Raw genomic sequence first — 17,812 nt, 5'->3', positions numbered from 1 at the left:
GTTACTGTAGCTTAGAACTGTTTAGTGATAATTCAAACGTGCTTTTAAGGCGAGACAAAGCGTCGCAGCCACTTGACCTACGTATAGAGTCTCTGGAAGAGCTCATTATAAGCGTACTGATGTGAATATATTTACATAATTCAATCAGCACAGATTTTTCTATAAATAATAACTAATCAAATAATACTGAATGTTTTACGCCTCGATACAAAATAAGATATCACTACACAACCTCTGTATAATAAATCATCAGTGCGTATGTGGGTATCTTTTTTGTTTCTTAGTTATAGTGTGACCCAATAGATAGCCGGTATGCACATTCCATTTTTAAATTTTAGGATCAGTTTTTTTTTTTTGAATTTCAAATTTCAAAGTAAAATATTTATCTTCCAACATCCAACAATGACACTTTAATAAAACAAACAAACAATATTTTAATAAAACACTAGCATTTATACCATGCGATTACAGGCCGCATAGCTAGTGGTACCTACATTGAATCTACATATACAATGATATATTTATCCAAGTAATTATTATGAAAATGAATGTGAAATCGTAAAAAATGACGCTATTTTAACTGTTAATTTTCTTCTGAGTGAAAATAAAACTGATGCACCGCACGATTCAGAATCATTCAAAGATGCTAAGTGTGCCGTATTTATAGTGACTGTCGTATTTTTTGTTATAAAGTTTAAATTTAAGCAACGTTACGTTGAATAGTATTATTTTTGTAATAAACATTGTAATTTATTTTATTATTTTTTATTAAAAATATATATAAGGCTACACTATATTAGATTTTAAATTAACATGGCAATTTTTATTACTATCAGTATTTAAAACGGGATATTAACCATGTTTTTTTTTTCAACATCTACCCGCAAAACTTCAGTCTCGTGAACAAGACATTCGTAGATAATGTCGAAATATCGAGCTCCACCAAATAAAAATAAAAAAACATGATAAATATCCCGTTTTTAATACTGAAAGCTACACTAAGTCACTAAGTCGTAGGATAAAGATTATTATGCCATTATTAGTCAACTAAAATCGTTTGGCTGGCAAGGTAACTAGCAGCAATTGCTAGATGCTATCGGAATTGCGATTCAACGGAGATTTTTAATCAAAATGGACGCTTCGCTACCACAGACCCGATGCTCCGCTAGAGTGCAAGTGATAGAACACGTTTTTCAAAGATACGCCGTCATATATAAATAAATAATCATTAATTTAATTGGTTCCAGTCTATAAATAGATTCCTAATCAATTTAAACGTAACGTATGAATAGCGTGTGAGTGAAAATCATTACGTTCGAATCTATAGTCTTGAAGAAACAGACAAATTGTGACAACGCTATATAAATATTTTTTATTATTATTATTTATTTCGTTATACATGAAGTAATAGATAAAGCCGGTGCCTGACCTGGGGGACAATTCTACAAACAACTTGTAACTTTATAGCAACCGAGTCGAATCAAGTAGAATTTACCGACATGATTTTTTGTCAAAGTTGGATCGTAGTAGAATTAGGAACGTATAGTAAATTTCAAAAATTAGTAACAACATAACGAAAAGTTTTACTATGTGAGCATTTGTTGAAGTATTCTAAATTTTTGTTCCATTCGCTGCAAGGTCACCTGGCTCTTTTAATATTCGAAAAATCCCTTTAATGTTTATATATATATATATATATATATATATTTAAGTTATAGCTAGTACATACATATCGCTCTGATTTTCTCTCAATATATACATTTTATTGCATTACACTATTCATTTACACAAATTATTTCTTTGAACGAAAGTAAAGCATGTTTAACACTGTACTTGTAACGAGTACGGTAATAAGCAGAAGAACTATAGAGCTTTTATGTAAGAACAAGCTTAAAGCTCTTCACAGAACACTGTCGTTTACTATCGGATATTATTTACTATAAAAATAACCTATTGCCGTAAGTCGGTTCTCAGCATTTCACGAGTGACATACTAAGTGATTTCTTACCGAATAGCACCGCAGTCGGCGTCTACGAATATTACTTTAAAGTATTCGTATGTAATTATTGCATTGATTAATTTTATTGTATCGTGTCAAATGAAATTTGTTTTCTCATTATTTATTTTTTTAATTAGTTTAGTTTGATTAATGTGTAATGATGTAGTGTCAAATGTCTGCTCGCGGGCTTGTTACTTGTCGTAAGAGTTTTGGAACTTGTATTTTCATATTAGTAATGATTACATTATTGTTTTTATTTTAAATTCCTTTAACATACGTTACGTGTAATTATTTGTTTGATATTTTAGTTACTAAATACAAACCAATAACTGTTGATCACAATCTTAATACAAATAGGATAAGTACCCCTTATGTACATGCTGTCTATTATTTATATGTCTGTGTCTGTGTCTGTGCTATAAAAATAACAATTCTAGATTTGAAATTTACTCTTTAATTTTAAGGTATATCAATAGTTTAAGTTCTTAATGTATGACAAACATCAGCGATATTAATAAGGAGCGGAAATATCACTGACACTGTCCCATGACAGTTCGGAAGATGATTACGATATGTAGAAAAAATATTACGAATTTCAACTACACATAAGCGTCATACTAGCAAGATTTTTTTTTCTTGGACTTACTTGCTAATACCAAATGATCACAACTGCCATCACACTTAATATACATGTACGTTACAGTCGTATTACCACTTAGAATCTAATATAAAACGGATCTACTGATAAAAGTTGCTTAGCAGGTGGTCTAAACAATGTTTTGTCTTCTTCTTTCGAATGTCAAACCAATGTCAGAAAAAGATGAAATGGTTATTGATTAACTCGCTGACAAAATTTATTAATAAGGCCACATATGATTTTTGTTTTAACAAAATAATAGTCATTAAGTTTATTTATAAATTAAATTCGTAACGTTATGCAGTATTACGATTTCAATAATCGATAATTATATAAATATATCCGCCACGGATCTCTTTAATTAAAATTACAGTAATTAATTTATTATTGCTTTTCAGAACCGCATGTAAATTTTATATCTTAAGATTTAAAACGTCACGTATTATGTTTTCCAGAAGATATATATAGACTATCATTATCGCGTTTTACGTGCGTAGAAGGGAAAAACAAACGTAGGCAGAGTTTAACTTATAGATTCACATACAGATATTTTTGTACTTGTCATTCTTTCACTGACACTGTACCATGACAGTTCTTTTTAAAGCATCGGTTGGTGGGCGGTCAATGCACACCTGGTGGTTAGTGTTAACACTGACTACAGACGTGCGACACAAGTGCGTACTGCAAGTGGGTATAAAAATATTTTCCGCAAAAGAGTACTTACACATTGACAAACAGTGTTTATTTTTATTCATATACATATACCAAACCAGGCTTCGTAATCGTAAAATAAGAAGCATAAAAATGTCTTAGGACCGAATCACAGCGCCACCTATAGGATCGAATCTAAGACAACCAGAGACCCGTCAAACACATTTAAAAAACACATCAAAATTGTTCCAGTCATATAGGAGAAGTCCAGCGTTATACACACTAATATTAGAAATATATATATAAATATATTAGTGATAGCTTTTAGTTTGTAAGTGATAGTGCCGATGTTGTGGACTTATTGTAAGAACCGTTTGCGAGATCAAAACGTGATTGATTCGAATCAATAAACGTTCCAAGAGCATGCCATTATAGACACATTAATCAGATTCACTTAACAGCCGAGTAATTTCTTTAAATAACTCAATTGAAGTATTTATGATGACTAGAACAAATATATTTGATGAACTCTGCTTATCTTTTTTGATCTTTACTTTTTGTGAGGCTGAAATAGCTCAATGGTTACTTTACCAGACTTTTTATTAAAGACTTCGAATTCTGGCAGTATCACCAAATTTTCATGTGGGTAAGTGTGCTCATCATCATGCTTATCATGGGAGTAAAAGAAAACAATGCGAGCAAACGTGAGTCGGATGTAATTCTGTCATGTGTGTATCCATCGATCCGCATTAAAGTAGCGTGGTGTTATAAGCACGAAACCTTGCTTGCAACATGAACAATCTCTTACTCTATGTACTAATATAGCACATAGAGTAAGAGATTGTTGTAACTTTACTCACTTTATTTAGGTACCCTTACGTCTATAGTAGGGCTACGTGCCGTCTGGATGAGTCGTACCGTATTTTCTATTGCTGTTATGCGGTTATGATCTTAATGGGTTATACATATATAACATCACAAACAAAACGAAAAAAATAAATAATGTCCTTTTTTAAAACTGTAAGAATTGATCGAGTACACTTGCATATATTCGAGTTTATCATTTTGTCTCCTTAATTTTTAAACGTATTCTACGTCATTCATAAGTTAACACTGAAATTAAATATTGTGACTTTATTCAACAAACGAATACTATTTAAGCAGCATTTGTAAAAACAATAAAAATATGACAATAATTTGTCGTTGCAAATCAGTTTGATGCCAGAAAAAGGCTTAATGATAAAACTTAAACTCTAATATAAGATTTTAAATTAACATGGTTTTTATTACTATTAGTATTTGGTTTATTTTTATTTGGTGGAGCTCGATATTTCACGAGAACAAGTCTCGTGAACAAGAGATTCGTAGATAATGTCGGAATATCGGATTCCACCAAATTCAACTCTAATGTTTATGGCAGGCTAAGTATCTATAGCATTTCCTTTATTTAAATAGTAAAAAGTAAATAAAATTATGCACCGTCGATATCATATCTGGTTACATATTTTTCTAAAGAAAACTATTTTATAAAAGATACTAACTTTATTGAATACCAGTGAACTCATATTTGTGTCTTCTCCCCATGTTAATATTATTTTTTGGTACGGTACATATTTCCTACTGCTTTCCTTTATCCGTTGGAGTGATTTCTCGAAAAGGGACGGAAGTGTGTAATAGGAATCCGGAAAAGCGCGCACTATTTAATTTGACTAATGAGTGCGTACGATGCTAGAGTCGGCCGTCAGATGGAACCAACCCAGTTTCCGAGATAATGCAAATTTTGCTTATTACAAAGGTGAAATATCTAACACATCATATGCCCATAAAATTTGTATAAAATTTATAGAAACCACCTATTAATATGCAAAGCTGGGCAAAGGCACAATGATGCTCTAATATAGGTTGGTTACACCTGTGACAGAATTTGAGTGGAATTTCCAGCACAACACAAGCAAAGGGTTTCATCACGATGTTATCATTCGGCTTAGAGCACTAGATTTAATATAATAAATAAAATTTAGCAAATGTAAAACTCAGTGGCGTTTTTACGGATTTCAAGCTACAATCTTCTTCGTGGCCAATGAGTCACCATTTGCTAAGTGGTCATCTTCGTCCATATACTGTAACTTACAAAATAAGCCACGTTTAAACTTATAAGCCGCATTCGGATGTAAAATATTCTATCTCTTGTGTCAACAATGATTTGGTTACTTTCGCCAATTTTTGGAAATAATTTTCAGAAGTGTGTTAGTATTAAAATATAAAGACATTTGTTAATCTATGCAGTCGGTTGTTTACATCATTAAGGGCAAATGGATATTTAGTACCTAATACTCGTTTTATAACAATATATTAACATAAATTATATAAATTTATTCAAATAAAAGTAAATATAACGATAAAGTAAGAAGAATCGACATAATAATTATCATCTACCGACTCTTACTTAGTGTCAATGATACGACTGTATTCTTACGTCTCGTATAGACACCTAATGTACAATGACAGGAAGAAAAACATAAAACTTTTTATCTATTAATTGTTAAATGTCCTACAAAACTTTTTGTCTCGGTTAAAGTAAGTAAACATCTTGAAATTCATAAGAGATTTATGATGAGAGATTTTTGGTAAAATATTAAAAATTCTTTAACCAAAAAATATTTTTATAGCTTTTAATGTAAAGGCAACAAAATCAGAAAATCACAAACAAGGAATTAGAATAAAATATCAAAAGAGCAAATATATTTTTCTATTCTTTTAGATTATGATTTCTTGATGATAACCTGCTTTACAAGATGAAATATTTGCTGAAAAACGTAAAGAAGTTGTCGTATCAATGCATGAATTAAAATCTAATATATCTTGGTCGACTGTACGATAAACTGCATAAATGCATCGATGCATCCCTCTTAGTAACACCGCTGTACCGTGAAACTAAGCGCATATAAACGGTAACACTGTTCTAGTTTTAAACACAGTGCCCAATCCACCACGAACGTGCGAACGACGTCAAAATGGTGCCTAATTATCTCCTCGTATTGACCTTGGCAGTAGCCGTCAGCGCACGAACTGCAACCACAAATCACAACAAAGTTGAAGAAGCGAGGAGTTCAGAGGACACCGTTTTGGGAGACCTTAAAGTCGCATACGAAACATATAGAGATTGCAGTGGTGGCGATATTGCGAACTGTCTTAAAGTCAAACTAGCCAAGTCTTTGAATAGGATATCGAAGAGCGACGAAATTTCTATTCTAAGCGGCGTTAAGATAACCAAGAACCACGAGGCAGCCAAAAATGTGGAAGTTGAAGAAGCGATTCCGAGAGGTCTTGACGAGAGCTCATTGGACAACCTTATCTTGGACAAAATCGTTGGATTCATGCAAACTCATACCATCCAGGTAAATCGCCATGTTTTAATGGTAGCTCCAAAAATATACTCAATCGCAGTATAGTATCCTGTCTTAGACAATTATTCTTCAAAACACTTTCTTGGAAACTTGGGAACTTTTATAAAACAATTTGTAAACTGCATGAAACATAATCACGGTTTACTCTGCAATAAAAAAAAAAAAATTTAATCAGTTACTATTGCACACACATCTTCAAATAACCATTTCGAACAAGATTTAATAGGTTTTTACTTGAAAATAATCTTGGATGAACGGTTATTTTCTTGAAAGCTATTAATAAATTAAGAAAAAAGATCCTTTTAAATTTCGAGAAAAATACGCCATAATTGTAACAAAAACAAATCTAAATAGATACTGGAAGACAGGTGGTTCTTTGAATACAAAAGTATGGATATATTTACTTTGAAGTATTCAACTTGATCTCTTTGGGCTCAGTTTCTCTACTGGTTTAATTGCTATTTCCAATCATAACGAGCTTGACAACCTATTGACAAGTTTTCTAAAACACTCTTTCATTGCATTCGTTTGTATTTTATACATTTAAAATTTTATAATGTTTATTATAACGAAAAATAGTTTGCTTTTTGGAGCTAATAATGATTCTAATGTAGTCGCCATTGTTCACGGATGTATTAAAATCAAACTTAAAATTCGACGTTGAACTCGATCGTAAAATCTACTTAAAATCTTTAATAATAGTATATTAACAGTCTGTAAATTTCCCTCTGCTGGGCTAAAACCTCTTTTCTCTTTGAGGAGAAGGTTAAGACCACACTCCTCCACGCTGCTCCAAAGCGGTTTAATGGATTCACGTGTGGCAGAATTTCGTTGAAATGAGACACATGTAGGTTTCATCACGATGTTTTCCTTCACCCCCGAGCACGAAATTAATTATAAATACAAATTAAGCACATGGAAATTCAGTGGCGCTTTCCTGAGTTTGAACCAGCAATCATCGGTTAAGATATACGCGTTCAAACCACTGTATCTGGCTTAAAATCTGTAAAGAATCTACGAATCAAAATATCGTATCACCGTATTGAATATATTCGGTTCGAGCATCGATTTTCATACATACTAATATTGGTGCCTGGTTGCTATTTTTTTTTATAATAGTAATATTAGCAGTGAAAACTAAACATAATGATAGATAGCTCACATGACCATTGGATATACGTATTGTGAGTGGAAAAAAAAGAGCTGAAGCATCAAACAAGAATTAGGTACCATTTCGGTGGTATTTCAATGTATAAAATACTTAAAGGATCAAAAAACTATAGTAATAATTTTCAGTTATAAGAATTTCAGTAATTAGGCATAACATTTTTATTCCTTTAGCTGCTTATAAAACGATTCATTAAAAAAACAGTCGTAATCGTAATTGGTAAATATAACACACATTAATCAAATATTTTATTGTTATAATTTTTTTATTGATCAAGGGTGACGAGATTATTATCCACCAGATCTAAAATGAGCATCTAATTATGGACTAAGTATTTCCTCTCAAGTACAAAATAAAATTTGCTCATTAAGCATTCACACCAAAAATAAAATTCATGTTAAATATACCTTAGAATAATAATTCTCTCTATAATATTTGCATTAAGCTATTTAGCATTAACAAAACGCAATCCAGACATAACTGATTCAATCGTTTAAACCAGCCTATAATATATAAAGAGGTGTTATATTAATAACGATAAAATATTAATAAGGAAATCAACAATGTGCACTTCGCGTAACACTTACATAATAATAACAAGGTTAATGTCAGTTTATCAGTTACGGTATCAAATGATTAGTATTCTTCATGCGTTTTAAACATTAAATCTATAAAGTTCAACCGTTAATCTATTACGTTATAATTGAACTTGGAACGTTACATCATTTAAACTTATTTAGATTAGAGCATTAACCCCGTATTTTTCTTAAGTTATGTATTTAAATAGTTGGTTATACAGCCCTGATTATATAGGAACATATGACGTCACCATAATTAAATATGGCGGATGACAGTTGTCAGTGTCAAATTTGTTGAAAGGTCGATTAAACATTTTTGGGTCTTCTCTATCCTACGTAACATTGGCGAAATAATCTGTGCCCTGTCGGCACAACTAAAAGCCATTAAACTAAGAATTTAATTGAGCATTTTTGGCCCATTCAATGTTTTGTCTTTTTCTGACGAATTTGAAATCAATAATGGCAGAAAGAAATAAATCTGAGTTTAACTTATCACTTGCTAAACTACGCTTAGTATGCTCGTTAATTGTTCGAATAAGTTTTAATTTCTATTAGATTTAAACAAACTTTATTATAATATAATTCAATTTTTAATTTACATATCTACTCAGTAGAAATTCATAAAAAAAAAAAAAAACATTTCTTATTACAATGATATCAGAAAAGTGTATCGCACATGGCTGATAAGATTTGAACCAAAAATAAAAAAACAATTAAAAATCAATTTAATTAAGTCACTCCATAATTATATTTTGAATATCGATTTATTATCCAATAAAACCTCCTCGCTGCATTTCCGGTAAAACAATTCACATAAACATTAGAAAATGGTCATTAACACGAAGCATTTTGCACATACCATGCGTCGACGCACCGTGACTGCTTTCACGATCACATATAATTGCTTGCAATTAATTCATTTTTGCTTTTTTCCTTGACACACTCTATTAAGTATTCTTACTACGGTTTCTTTTGCTAATTAGATATGATTAACAGATTAATAGTGTCACGATTTCAATATTAATATAATATGGTTTTGTGATCGTTTTTTTAATTATTTTTTTTTTGTTCAGTTTTGAAATAAACTTTATTTTCTATTCTATTAAATATAATAAATTATTGTTATTATTATTAGATATTTTATTTACTTTAGCAGTCATTTGTTTTTTTTTAAATGTTTTAAAGGAGAATATAGTAAGGGAAACATTTTTCCAAAATGATAAATTTAGAAATTGTCTACAAAATATATATTTTCCGTTTTCCAGGTTCAATTCCCAACCGGTTCGGATCTGCAGCGCGCATTCGCTGAAGACCGTGGAAGGAGGAAGAAGTTGGCCCCCCTCCTCGCCATCCCCCTGCTGATCGGGGGTATGATGGTCCCGTTGGCATTTGGGGCTCTCGCGTTATTAGCTGGCAAGGCTTTGATCGTGTCTAAGCTGGCTCTGGTCCTGGCCGGTATCATTGGTCTGAAGAAATTGCTGTCATCTAATGGAACTGGTGAAGCTCATGAAGTAGTGGTCTCAGCTGGTCATGGAGGAGCTGGGTGGAGCAGGTAAATCAAATAATGTCTCCTTATATATTTAATTAATATTACATATATGTATTGATGAAATTTTACCTGAACGTTGCTGGACTATGGGAAATAAGATTGTTGTGTTGTTTTCTTGTGCCATATAGGTAGGTAGTCTGGCAATTAGGCCATCTGTTGCTTAATGGTCACCAATGCCTATAATCATTGATACTACAAAAATATCAATCATTCCTCATATCATGATGACCAATCTTGGGAACTAAGATCTTATGTTATGGTAACCAAATTGGAATACAACAAACTAAGTATTGCTGTTTGTCGGTTGAGAAATTTATAAGTGGGTAGGTAACTACCGAGACTTGCTCCAAGCCCTACAACGATGTTATATTGTGTTTGTGAGAAACATGCAATAAGACTTAAGCATTGGTCATTTCAAATTCTCACCACATAATATAGTATATTGATATCAATATATCTTATTCAATAAATACACAAAATGAGTTTCGACTTCATCGTTTATTAAAAAATTTTTTTTAATGTCTTTGTTATTGTACTGCAATAAAATTTAAATATGGAACACAATCGTACAAAATAGTTTTTGTAATTTATAAATCATTAATTTATTATTTTATGTATTATTTCAGGTCCCTTGAAAGTGCCCACGACCTAGCATACAACGCTTACGCCCAATAAAATGACCGACACATCAGTATTTAATTAAACGAAATTAACTTATTAACACGTTTATAGGTTATTTATAGTACACAGACCCGCCAACATTAGAGAAAAAGGTCCTTCTTTACAATCGTTACATAAAAAAGACCTTTTAAATATACGCAGCAAATTGACGTTTTAGGTTATCTTTCCTTATTCATTATATAGTGAGGGAAAGAGATGGATTTATTGACGAAGGTAAAATAGGACTTTTTAGTAGGTATCATTTAAAATGTAACAGATTATAAATGGTGCTTTAACATTTTCCAATTATAATGAAAACATCTAATGAAAATAATATTATACTAAGTACAATACGTATTATTTGGAAAATATAATTTATTATTTATTTATTTATTAAAAGATTGATTTTATTTACGACCAAGGCTTGCAACGGATCACGATTTTGCAATAGAGAACGTGGGATTTTATTTTTTTTTTCGAATATTTTTACCTCAGTATACTAGTACTTGTATTTATTCGTAGACATATTTATATGTAAATATTTTATGTAAGTAATATGTATGTAGAGCGAGTCTTTGGAATTTGCTTTAAAATAAACATAAAATAATAGTATTCCATAAATATTATTACTAGTTAAAATAATGTACATATCATGGGCATATTAATATAAATATATTATATATTTATTCGTATTCATATATATATTAAATATTACATAAATCATTTTGAAAATGTTTAATATAGAATTATAATTATATATATATAATAATGTACATATGTAAATAAATATCGCATTTATTTAGTTTATCAATATTAAAAGAAAAGTATTATCGAACCAAACATGTATGTATATTTATGCATTATATTTATTATTCTATAGATCTCATTATTAATATATATATATATATATATATAAATTATATTTATATACTTTATTCTCGAACGCAAAACAATGTAAATAAATTTGATACGTTTTTAATAATCTTTGTATTACTTTCAAGCTAATTATTTGACTTATTAATGATGATATGAATTAAACTGTTGAGAAATGAATGTTTGAGTTTTATTTTCGTTGTTCGATGTTAACTCATGAATATTCAATTACGATTATGTATAAGGATCTCTTAAAGTTTTACCTTTAAATCATGCTTTTTATGCTTAGTTCGTATATGACTATATATGAGATATACTAAACCAATATACATAAAACTTATAACAGAATATGCAACGCGTTTCGGAGATGATCATATATATTATTATTCTCCTTTCCTTCATAAGTCTACACGTGCTGGCTCTCGCTGTAACCTAACTGTGATTTAAATTTTCTAACAGTTACCTTGTACCAGTACCAGAAACATTTTTCTACCAGTAAACGTGTTCCCTCTATAACCTGGGTTCCTTTAAACGAGGCGAGAAGAGGCATCTTACATTGTATTTCATTCTTCCTGACTGTACTGACCTTCGCGCTTTGACTCCACTACCACTTACCATCAGGTGGAGTGGAGTCATATGTGTAATGTTTACATATAAAGTCGATTTACAAATTACATTATATAGATATTATATTTAACTATCAGCTCGCTGGGCACACAAACCGTCTACAATACGCGCCAATTTTTATAAATCGATTTTCCCGCGCTTTCGCGATGTGTGTCACTGGAGATGACATATACCTAAATACACAGATAAAATATATGCATATAAAATATAAATCTAATACTAATTATTACATAACTACAGATCTGTGTACACTACAATATGCTTACCCGGAAAATATGAAAAGTTTTACGCGCTTGACATCTGTACTATTGACATGACAAGCGTGTTTTTCGTCTCCCTATCTTCTGTATAAATATTTTACCCGATCGAAACCTATCCACAATTACAGATCGTTAAAAAATATTGATTTTTGAGTCGACAATATATATCCGCAAAATTCGTATAATCGAGATATTTCGATATTAAATCCATGAAATTCAATGACAATGACAGTTCAAAGGGCGGCCATGTTTGACGTTTATGGGTGTGTTCCAAATAATATTTTCGTGCAGTGGTACGGTAGTTAGAATATTTAATTATTTATATTTTTTTAGTTTTATTTATCTTAAAGCCGGGTTTTCATTTAGTTAGAACATAAATTGACATGTTTCTACACGTAATGATAGCTTCAAATTTTAAGTTGTACAGAGGTAATTATTATTATAGGATTCTTAATCCTAATGTGCTTTCAAATTAGACGGTGTATCAGACTACTGCCACGGGAGGGCACGCTTATCGTACTGTGCTGTATTGTAGCAATGGGATGTATCTATCTTTTATTAATAACTCTAATCTATTAACTGTAAAAGACAAATCAATCAAGTCAACTGATTTTAAGGTAATAAAACTTTAAATAAATCAGCGTAAACATTTATAAGTGCCTTTTACGACTTTAAATAACGGAATACACTTTAACGTGTAAGTGTTAAAAATTGAAAGTATCAAAATAAGCGTTATAGTAAAATGATACAGCAATTTCATGAAATAAATACTATTTTTATCATTTGTTATTTGTGTTAAGTCGTTTTGGTACTATTACGAGTAATTTGTAAATATTATTAATAATTTGTAATAAATATATATGTATGTATGATTAAAGAGTCTTGAGGCCTGAAGTGGGAACTGTTATTATTGTGTCATATTGGTACAGGTGGTGAATTCTGATAAAGAATTTTTATATAATATGTATCATTAGATACCAGTTGGTAATATCTTTCGGAAGGAATGACTGTCGTCTGCACTAAAACATATACACTCCTTTATCACCATTATCTTCTAAAATCACGATTTGATTTGATCGATGAGGTCAAATGCATGGTCTACGATTTTCTGTATTTTACAAGGCATATAATATCATGTTGTTACCCATGTACAGCCGTTATATAAGCTACAAAACCATCGAGACAGACAAATGTTCTATCATGTCGTTCTGACCGGTTTCGGACATGAGCAATCTCAAAGGAAGCCAGCCGCTTATGCAAGATATATAATAGTGCACTTGTGTGTGCACAAACACAGGTACACTCTCTATTCACTTATTCTCATAATCCGATGGGACCGTGGTGCAGAGCAAATAGCTTTACGTGCTTTCCGAGGCATAGTCGTACACCATTCCAATGTCCAGTCTCCAAGCTATTACTGACAGTTATTCAAAAGAAAGCCCAATAATTTTCTACTAGGTCGACCTTGGGTTTGAATCCAAGAATTCGGGATCTGCGGCTTTATATCCGGCCACCAGACCAACGAGGCCGTCAATTTATTGTAAACAAGTCATGTGGTATTTTAATACATTTGAAGTCTGGTTGGCTGATATTAGGGTCTTTGAACCAAGAGAGAAAGCTTTGACGCTTTTTATGGTCAAATAGTAATTACAGTCATCAATATTTCCGAAGCGTCATGTTATGGTTATAAATTATAGTTTAAATGAAAGTATTAACTCCCTTCAATGGTTCCAAATTATACTAATTCTTCAAAATTGTCCGGATTGTAAAAATATTGTGATGATCATCATGATGTCTTGAGAAACAATCTAAGTATCTTTCTGAGCTAAACTAAGTGGACAGGTTCACTCTAATAATCCGATTGGATAGTAATACCTACAAAACTGGAAAATATTTAAGTACTGGACGAATATTTCGATGAAAAAACCCAATAGGTTTTATATGGCTTGACTCAAGGTTCGAACTCAGGACCTCGGTTTCGGCGAAGTTTTAAACTAGCCACTAAACTAACGAGGCGTGTAAGAACATAACAGTATAGTTAGTGGTTTGTTTGATTATTAATCCGACCATAGGATTTCATTTAGTTGAAATATAAGAAATGAAAACTTCTGCGGTTTCACACATTCGAAAAATAATCACTGTATGTGGTAATCTTACCACAGTGTTTACGATTAGCTGAGATGTTGTTTTGCGTCCAAAAAATGATACTTCTATTGCTTTGTATTGCTTGAAGTAAGGAAAGTGAAAAGTAACAAACTGTTACTGTCACATTACTGAGCTAAGAGGTCAAAGAGGTCCTCTCAAATCTATGCAAATGCGGATTGATTGGATATTGGGAGACATGTGACAGATGTTCCAACTATATTTTTCACGATATTTGCCTTGAACAACACGAGATAAATTATACCATAAATTAAGACTTGTTTCTTTTTATTCAGTTCAATTTTCATCTTAAATTGAGATTTAGCTGTTATAGCCATTGGACCATCTTGGCTCTAAGTTTTGATTGAGCCAATTTAATTTCAGGCACCAGAGACATGCCAATTTGATAAGTTGAATCGTCAGTTCTGCAATATATGAAATATTGTACTTAATTTTTTAGATATTATTCATTCATTCATCATTTATTTATTAAATCACGATGTAATATCACTAGAGCCGAGATGGCCCAGTTGTTAGAACGCGTGCATCTTAACCGATGATTGCGGGTTCAAACCCGGGGAAGCACCAATGAGTTTTCATGTGTTTAATTTGTGTTTATAATTCATCTCAAGCTCGGCGGTGAAGGAAAACATCGTGAGGAAACCTGCATATGGCAAATATCAACGATATTCTGCCACATGTGTATTCCACCAAGCCGCATTGGAGCAGCGTGGTGGAATATGCTCCATACCTTCTCCTCAAATTGAGAGGAGGCCTTAGCCCTGCAGTGGGAAATTTACGGACTGTTAATGTAAATATCACTAATTCAAAAGATGGCGCTTGATTCTTTCTTATTCTATTTTCAAAATTTTATTTTTTTATTCCATTCAAAGATTGACTACTGTGAAAAGACAATTTTGTCAGGACTATAACTCAACCTCTAGCAGGTTAAGTTAATAGTATAGATCTAGTCACTCAACTTGCAGTGACCTGTCTTCATGAGTGAATTGATCTATACCATCACCCCTTGGCTATTCGACGAGCAAGTAGCAATACATCGTTTTGCTGTATTGCGGTTTCAAACAAGGTCATATTAAATACAACAACAACAACTACAAGGATTTCAGATTTCATGCTATATATTTCAAATTCAATACGAGGAATGATTAGCAATCCCAAGCTCTTGCTAGTCTGGTCTGGATAACTCTACAAATTCCGAGTTCCTGAATCCCGATATTGGGTTTTTGCTGGCAAAATTCTAAATACCAGCCCGCTATTTGAAACTCCATTCAATAGAGATTACATATAAATTACTATCTCGTAACCAGAGATATATCTCTATCACAATTACACGATTTTTGAGAGCAATATAAGGTCCTTGACCCTTACGTTAGAAAGTCGACAACTACACAAAGGGATTCCTTCACGAGAAATGTTTCTAATGATTATAAGCCGACAAAAGGGCTTCTTTGAAATTAAAATAGATAAAATACGTCAGAATGAGAAAGTTCTGTGATGTGATTGGATATAAAAACAAAAGAGACGAAAAATTTACAGATCTGTTATATTACTCCAAATTTTATTGGCTGCATACAATTTTATCTTTAAATATTTTTTTCAATCTGTCAATAGCTAAATGAGGGTTAAATTAGAAATATTAACCCTTTAGTCAGGATTGATATATAAGCGGAATATTTAGTATTTAAAAATATAATTATATATGTCGGAGAAGCAGGATGCCGAACAGTTGGATTCGGGGATTGATCCGACATTTGTAAGACTATGTGGGCGTGCAATGGAGATATTCACAAAATAAAACGTATTTCATATCGTCTGATCACTGTATTGATTGATTCAATAATCGTACACCACAATAATATCAAAGGATTACAATAGTTCATCTCGATTAAGAGCAAATTGGTTTGCAAGCAAGCATCGCATTCGAATCGCCTGTCCAAACATAACGACTCGCGTTGCCATGACACTTACAACTCCATTCGGGGTGACCCGCTCTTAAAAGTAAATCAGCCATCAAACATTATTGCCAACTACCTACTCTATTCATTAATTATACAAATCAACAACCAAAGTAACCACGCTCCGATATATATATAAATAAAAAAAAAACCAAACATTGTTTTTATAAATTGAATTTAAGAAGTCTTTGAGGAATATGTATGAATATATTACTTTATTATTACCAAAAAGAAATGTCAGACAAAGCTTGCAAATAATTCTGCAAGATACATTCCATGCCAAATGCATACTGCCCCAACTCGAAGTAGGAATAATTTATACTAATATTATAAATGCTGAAGTATGTCTGAAAGTATGTCTGTCTATCAAGCTTTCAGTACTATATCAGTAAACCGCATAAAATGAAAATGATTTGTATAAAGCTTGGACCCCAAGGAAGGACAAGGCTACTTTTTATGCCTAAAACCTACGATCGTCCCCTAACACAGGCAAAGCCGCAGCCGAAATCTGAGAAATGACAAATTATGATGATAATTAACAATTAGCAAAATAAAACGGAGAAAATACAATGATGAGAGAGACCTTTCAAATGTGTATCAATGTAATCCACCAAAGCCTGTTCCATTGGGGCAGCGTCATTATTGCGATAAGCTCAGAATCTTCCCAAAAGTCTACTGCTGTTTACTTTTACTTTATAAACGACATTAGTATTAAAAAAATACTACCTATTATTGTGGATATAATAAAAAAAAAGATGTATTATCTCTAAAAAGTCAATAGCCCAATCTTTTATAATCTGTTCTATGTCATTACACGTATAATGCCGTACGTAACTTTCTTTTTTTTTATAAAAAAGTTGACCATGGACTTACTTTCGTGATGTAACCTCATTATTCGAAAAGAATTTATGCCGTTCATTGTTATTTTTAGTCTGTGGTAACAGTTTTGGCGCGTAAAAGACATTTGTTATTTTTTAAACGTTTTCGGTATGCTGTATCAAGAAATTATACGTAGGCTAAATATATCCAAGATATGCATTTAAGCGTATCTAATAATTTATTTAAGGAACAGAGGAAATTAAGTATTTATGTGATTATTTTATCCTATCTGGAAATAACCTCACTAATATGATAAATGGATCAACAGAGCGTCAGTAAGGATCAAAATGGAATTTGGCACAGAGATAGTTTCTAGCCGTATAGCATATAGGTTACTTTCTATCCCGAAAAAATGTACCTAAAATATGGACAAAGCCGCAAAAATTAGTAGTTTTATAACAAAACG

At 31.7% G+C, this 17,812-nt stretch overlaps 1 protein-coding gene across 1 annotated transcript; it reads left to right on the top strand.

Annotated features, from left to right (window-relative positions):
- Positions 1 to 6,243: 6,243 nt before the first annotated feature.
- On the top strand, positions 6,244 to 11,005 carry LOC125073144. Its single transcript, XM_047683852.1, has 3 exons — positions 6,244 to 6,685; positions 9,706 to 9,992; positions 10,616 to 11,005. Exons 1-3 carry the CDS (start codon positions 6,302 to 6,304, stop codon positions 10,662 to 10,664), a joined length of 720 nt encoding a protein of 239 aa, XP_047539808.1. The 5' UTR covers positions 6,244 to 6,301; the 3' UTR covers positions 10,665 to 11,005.
- The last annotated feature ends 6,807 nt before the right edge of the window (positions 11,006 to 17,812 follow it).

Source organism: Vanessa atalanta, chromosome 23 (assembly GCF_905147765.1).
Source record: "Vanessa atalanta chromosome 23, ilVanAtal1.2, whole genome shotgun sequence".
In the NCBI taxonomy this organism is placed as follows: Eukaryota; Metazoa; Arthropoda; class Insecta; order Lepidoptera; family Nymphalidae; genus Vanessa; species Vanessa atalanta.
Note: the sequence above shows the minus strand (reverse complement) of the source record. Positions and strands in the feature narration are given on the sequence as shown.

Coding starts and splice junctions, on each gene's coding strand:
- LOC125073144 (XM_047683852.1), top strand. CDS start 6,302: ATGGTGCCTAATTATCTCCTCGTATTGACCTTGGCAGTAGCCGTCAGC. Junction 6,686..9,705: donor TGCAAACTCATACCATCCAG/GTAAATCGCCAT, acceptor TCCGTTTTCCAG/GTTCAATTCCCAACCGGTTC. Junction 9,993..10,615: donor GGAGGAGCTGGGTGGAGCAG/GTAAATCAAATA, acceptor GTATTATTTCAG/GTCCCTTGAAAGTGCCCACG.